This window comes from Myodes glareolus, chromosome 26 (assembly GCF_982192425.1).
Source record: "Myodes glareolus chromosome 26, mMyoGla1.1, whole genome shotgun sequence".
NCBI classification, from domain to species: domain Eukaryota; kingdom Metazoa; phylum Chordata; class Mammalia; order Rodentia; family Cricetidae; genus Myodes; species Myodes glareolus.
In genome coordinates, this window is record NC_142051.1 from 12,504,136 (window position 1) to 12,510,815 (window position 6,680).

At 48.6% G+C, this 6,680-nt stretch overlaps 1 protein-coding gene across 1 annotated transcript; it reads left to right on the forward strand.

The window, feature by feature from the left end:
- Positions 1-1,914: 1,914 nt before the first annotated feature.
- Mip (major intrinsic protein of lens fiber) lies at positions 1,915-6,499 on the forward strand. Its single transcript, XM_048418583.3, has 4 exons — positions 1,915-2,274; positions 3,108-3,272; positions 3,660-3,740; positions 6,230-6,499. The coding sequence occupies exons 1-4, from the start codon at positions 1,915-1,917 to the stop codon at positions 6,413-6,415; spliced, it is 792 nt and encodes a 263-aa protein (XP_048274540.3). The 3' UTR covers positions 6,416-6,499.
- The last annotated feature ends 181 nt before the right edge of the window (positions 6,500-6,680 follow it).

Sequence of the window (6,680 nt, forward strand, 5' to 3'; positions counted from 1 at the left end):
AAGAGGTAGAGAAAGAAGATCCAAAGGCCTGAATATGCTGGTTTCCCAGGGATCCAGGGAGGATCAGATGGAGTGGGCACAAGCTGTTCAGTATGTCGTCATGCAAGAACAGGGACCAAGGGCTCTGAGCCAGAGAGAGATACCTGGTACCAGGAGAAAAGCCAGAAGGCAAAGAGAAGACTGTGCTCGAGAAATGAAGCCTTATATCCAGGAGAATAGTCAGAGGCGGGTAGCCCTGCCAGAGACCCAATTGTTGGTACCGAAAGGAAGGCAAAGCCATCAGCAAAAAAGAAAGCAGCCATTTGGATTAATATCTAAGGGGTATTGAGACCAGGTCTGACTGCAAAGGTGGACGCAGTTCCCATGAGTGAGGCAGAGAAGTAAGATCCAAGGGTTTGCAGTTGCTAGCGTCCCAGGAATTCAGAGAGGATTGGATTAGTAGGCACAGGCTGTCTTGTGCGTTGTCATGCAAAGAATAGGGGCTGAGGGCTCTGAGCCCTAGAGAGCTGGGCTGTGGTGTTTGCCTGGTACCAGGACTTGGTGAGGCCAAAAGGTGAGAAACCATGCTCGAGAGACAAGTCCTCACACATAGGAAATGACCAGAGGTGGAGAAGGGGGCTCACCAGTCATGCCGGTTGCTTTTGCTGTTTTGTGACTGTGAACAGCTGTTCTTGGACATGTCTGCTGGTATGTGTATAGAAGAGTTTCTCTTGGATAGGTAAGTGCAATCCTTGGGTCAGAAAATATGTATCTGTTCATTCTTTGCACACGGTGCTGCATTGTGTATCAAAGGTCTGTCTTTACACTCTAGCTTTGAAACTATTTCTGTGGCTTTGTGTCCTCGCCCATACCCACCCCGGCATGTGACTAAGGTCTCTCTTATCCCTGATGTGATTACACTTGCTTTTGTCTGAGGATGTTTTCTGGAAGCAGCCCAAACCCTGTGTTTCTGGGTTTGACAGAGGTGACCGGGATCCAGGGGTGTCACTGGGTGAGATGAAACAAAGGACCTGAAGTCAGAAGACTTGAGATGCTCCAGGAACATTAGAGAATCGGAGGATGCTGTTTCTCCTCCATCGGCCCCTCAGAGCACCTGTGACTTCAGCATCTCCTGCTGCTTGGTACTTAGAGCCCTTTCCTCATCCAACCTCAAACTGGATATTGCAGAACGACAGAAACACAACTGACCTCTTTCCCCCTCTCGAATCCCCAACCCCACTCCCAGTTTATACTCTTCCTCTCTGCTTTAGAAGGGCAGGCTGAGGGTTTGGAAAGGGAGGTGCTGGCATAGGGAACCCGGGGCTCTGAGAAAGCCAGACACAGCAGAACTATTCTGTTCCAGAGCTGCAGGGTCCACAGATTCCTGTCCCAACCAGCCAATGGGAGAAGGCCCTCTAATCCTAGGGAACTAAAGAATTCTCTTCAGTTATTCAATTTCCCTGCTGTACCCTACTCCTTATCCCTACCCCCACCCTTAACCCTGACAGAGTCAGAGGAGCCTGAGACCACCCAGGAGCGAGCCAGCCCATATCCTGTGATGTGAACTCAACCTGACTACCTTCCAAGAAATCTGAGGAATGTTCTAAGCCAGATGTCAATCAGGACGGTGAACCCCAACTTTCACACAGACAGACTATTCCAGTTCTCCATCCAAGAACCCCATACTCTTGGCTCCTGGCTCCCTGACTCCCTGGCTCATGCTCCAGATGAGGACAGAAAGGCAAATCCAGCTACTCCATCAGATGTTTGGGAATGGATTCAGACATCCACAGCCAGGAAGGGGTTAAGAGGCAGAGCCAGTTACCCCAACCTGCCCCTCCCAGGGATTAAGAGTCCTCTATAAAGGGGACTGTCTACCCAGGCAAGTCCAGGGGGTTATTAGGGACCCAGGCACTGTGCCCTCCCCCCATTGCCATGTGGGAACTTCGGTCTGCCTCCTTTTGGAGGGCTATATTTGCTGAGTTCTTTGCCACCCTCTTCTATGTCTTCTTTGGGCTGGGAGCCTCCCTGCGTTGGGCCCCTGGACCCATACATGTCCTGCAAGTGGCTTTGGCCTTTGGCCTGGCCCTGGCTACATTGGTGCAGACTGTGGGTCACATCAGCGGAGCCCACGTCAATCCTGCGGTCACGTTTGCCTTTCTTGTGGGCTCCCAGATGTCCTTGCTCCGTGCCTTCTGCTATGTGGCAGCTCAACTTCTGGGAGCTGTGGCCGGAGCAGCTGTGCTGTACAGCGTCACCCCGCCAGCTGTCCGAGGAAACCTAGCACTCAACTCGGTAAGGGGTGGCTAAGGGGTGGCTAAGGGGTGGGGGTGGGCGGGATCACGGTGTCTGGATTGTTGCCCTTATATGTTTGCTTATGTGTGTACATAGACGTGTGTGTGTGGTGTGTGTGTGTGTGTGTGTAGGACCAATGAGTGCTTAGGAGGGGAAAGAAGAAAAGTACAGAGGCCTCTATGAAGGATCAAGAAAGTTGAGTTCAAACTGGGCGGTGGTGGCAGACGCCCTTAATCCCAGCACTTGGGAGGCAGTCAGGTGGATCTCTGTGAGTTGGAGGCCAGCCTGGTCTACAGAACGAGTTTCAGAACAGGCTCCAAAGCTGCAGAGAAACCCTGTCTCCTCGAACCTCTGCCCCCCCCCTCCAATGCTGAGTTCATATTTTAGCTTTTATTCCAACTCTATTAGGTTCTTTTGTTGTTGCTGTGAGCGGGGAGAGCTAGTCTTGGCTTTTCTATGCAGCCAAAGAGAGTCCTCCTGCCTCTACCCTCTAAAGTGCTAAGATTACAGGCATGCCCAAAACACATCCGTTTTATGTGGTACTGGGAATGGAACCCAGGGCCTCAGGCATGCTGGGCAAGTCATACCAAATGAGCTGCATCCCCAGCTCTCGGTCCAGGTAGGTTCTTAAGGAGACTTTTAGAGTGCCTCGGTTTCCCTGCCATGTAAGCCAGTGCAGTCATTTCCACCCAGCAACAAAGAAGCACTGTTAGGAAAATCTAAGGTAGAGACACGTAGCCTTCCTGTCCTGGGGGGCCGAGCTGCAGGAGCGGACTGTGAGGTGCCCACAGCAGGGCGGTGCTAACAATCGCCTCCTTTCTCCCCTTGGTCAGCTGCACGCTGGGGTAAGTGTGGGCCAGGCCACCACCGTGGAGATCTTCCTGACGCTTCAGTTTGTGCTCTGCATCTTCGCGACGTATGACGAGAGGCGGAATGGCCGCATGGGCTCTGTGGCCTTGGCTGTTGGCTTCTCCCTCACCCTGGGGCACCTCTTTGGGGTAAGCAAGAGCGGTAGAAAATGTCTTACTCAAGGATTCTAGGGTCCCAAAGCATTAGAAACCCGTAAGGATTCTTTCTTCCCCACTCTGCCTTTAATCATGAGTATGCCTTTAATCATGATTATTATTCACTTTTTCATTATCAATTGGCACAAGGGATCAATTTCCTTTAACTACTACGTCAAATCTTTCTTGACTCCAGGATGGAAATGCACACACCGTGGGTAGAACTGGGTGGTCCTGGGTCCATAAGTCCGTCCCCGGATGGAATTCCAGCGCCATTATCTACTGTGGAGAGTTTTGAAACTGGTCTTGCCCCATGTGGGCTGTAGAGAGAGAAACTGGGAGGCTGGGATGCTGTCTTAGCTCCAGCTGTGTCTCTTGCAGATATATTACACTGGCGCAGGGATGAATCCTGCCCGCTCCTTTGCTCCTGCCATCCTCACCCGGAACTTCAGCAACCACTGGGTAAGTAAGAGTACAGGGTAAGAGCAAGAGCATAGAGCACTTTTGGAGGGCCGGACTGCAGGTTGCATTCCACTAGGATGTGTTGGCTGCTCTGCCAGCACGCAGCTAAGGAGGCTGTCAGGGACCTTGGCATGCTTGCATGTGCACATTGCATTATTTTGTCAAGAAGAAAAACTCTTAGCTGGGTGTGGTGAAACATGCCTGTAGTTCCAGTGCTTGGGAGGCTGATGCAGAAGTACTTGAGCCCAGGAAGTTGGAGCTAGCATGGATGTTTGTCTGAAACAAACAGACAGGAGGCTCTTACTGTACAGGTCTTCTTTTGGCGGGGCTTTTAAACAGAGTATCCACCTGATTCAAGAACTAGAGGCTATTGGATTGCCAGTTACATTTAAGACAAAAACTCCGGGTTCCAGAAACCAGAATGTACGCTCACAGGCCCAGTAGCACCTCAGTTCGACTGTATTGGTCTCGTATGTGATTCTGACAAATAACTCATTCTTTGCCTCTGTTTATCAGCCACAGAGAATTACATAAAACAAATGAATTGACAGTTATCTGTGAAGCAGCTAGCACATATTCTGGCATGGAGTAATCTTCAATAAATAGCGTAATGCTCTTGTTGTTTTGGGCATATGCAAGATAGACAAGGAAACAGCTCAAAAGAATCTGCCAAGACGTACAGCCGTTTCCACAGCAGCATTAATCACAACAGCTAAGAGGTGGAAGCAGCCCTAATTCCCCTTGCTGGAGAAGTGGAAAAGTCAAGTGGCCTATGGAAGTTCTGATAAGCTATAAGATAAACCTCAGGGACATTATGCTAAGTGAAATTGCCCGTCACTAAAAGATAATTCTTATATAATTCTACTTACAGCAGGTAGAATATCCACATTCATTCAGGTAAGCCAACATGGCGGCGCAAAGCTGCATTTCCAGCACGCAGGAGGTGCATGCAAGAGGATCAGGAGTCTGAGATCATCCTAGACTACACGGCAGTTCAGGGCCAGCCTGTGCTACATGACACCAAAAGGAGGAGAAGGGGTGGAGGAAGCGAGCAAGGGGGGGAAAGAAGAAAGGAAGAAAAAAGAAACACAAATTGCTAGAAATAGGGATAGAAGGGTGACTGTCAGGGGCTGGGGTGGAGTCAGGCACTTTAATGGCTATATAGTTTTATTTTTACAAACTCAAAAATCCTGGAAGTGAGTTACATGACAATGCTAATATATTTAATACTATGGAGTCACACACTCAAAAATGTAAATAAGCAGGAATTAGATTGTGCTAATCATAGCACTTAGTAGGACAACTTAGGAGAACTGACTGAGTTTCAGACGAGGCTGGATTACACATTGACATTGACACCAGTTTGGGTTACAGAGTGAGGCCCTGACTCAAAAGCAAGCAGTTCTGCAGAGCCTGGTGTGCACGCCGATATCCCAGCACTCAGGAGGCAGAGGCAGGCAGATCTCTGTGAGTTCAAGGCCAGCCTGGGCTACAGAGTGAGTTCCAGGACAGGCTCCAAAGCTACAGAGAAACCCCATCTCAAAAAACCAAAATAAAACAAATAAACAAAACTCAAAACCAACCACCCAACCAAACAGAAAACAGTTCTGGGGATGTGGCTCGGTTGTTATATTATCTGCCTGGTAAGTACAAAGCCAAGTTTATTCCCCATCACTGAATAAACTAGGACAGTGGTGTCTGCTGGTCATTTTTGGGGGGGACCAGAGGATAGGAATTCATGGTAATTTTCAGCTCCACAGGCCAGTTTGAGGTCACCTTGGGGTCAATGAGATCCTGTATTTGGCAAACAATAAAAGCAAAAAATAAATAAACAGACAATATTTGGTAAGAAAATTTTATGTTATAAAGGGCATTTACCACATTTACAATTTTTTTCCAAGAAATATATAAACTACCTCAAAATAACAACAAATAGAATAATGTGTGATAAGGAGGTATAGGTAAAACAGAGGAATAAGAAAAGAAAATGACTGGGTGGGGGTGGCGCACACCTTTAATTCCAGCACTCGGGAGGCAGAGACAGGCGGATCTCTGTGAGTCTGAGGCCAGCCTGGTCTACAAAACAAGTTCCAGGATAGCCAGAGCTGTTACACAGAGAAACCAATCTCTTAAAAAAACAGGAAAAAAAAACAACAAAAAAGGAAATGGTTAGCTACTGAGAAGAAAACAACAGGTTTTGATGCATAGTAGAGTCTAGATAGTTCTAAAAATAGTACTATTTATTTTTGTTTTATTTTTATTGCTGTTGTTTGTGAGCAGGTCTCACTAGGTAACCTTGACTGCTTTGTAGAATAGGCTGGTATTGAACTCCCAGAGACCCACTAGCCTTTGCCTCCTTAGTTAAAGGTGATCACCACCACGCCAAGCTATATTTTATTTTTTTAACGCCCCATTGTGTGGGACCCTTGCAGGAAGTCTGGTTTCCCAAGAGCCCCCAAAGCCTGAACAAGCCTTCTTTCTTCCCCCAGGTCTACTGGGTGGGCCCGATCATCGGAGGGGGCCTGGGCAGCCTCCTCTATGACTTTCTCCTCTTCCCCCGGCTCAAGAGTGTTTCTGAGAGACTGTCTATCCTCAAGGGAGCCAGACCCAGTGACTCCAATGGACAGCCCGAGGGTACCGGGGAGCCTGTGGAACTGAAGACTCAGGCTCTGTGAAGGATCCTGTTAGAGAGAGGAGTAGAAGGAACATGGCTGGGTTTCAAGGAGGGGCCAACCCAGCCCTCGGATGAAGAAAGAGACTGTGGGGAGGGGCATGTACTTCTTTATTTTTTAACTTATGTGTGTTTTTAATTTTTTTTTCTTTTGCTGTGTGAAATCTTTCAAGTTGCATTCACGATCTAGTTGGTGCAAACTCCCTTCCTCCCCAACCCAACCACCTTCGCCGTGTGTGTGTGTGTGTGTGTGTGTGTGTGTGTGTGTG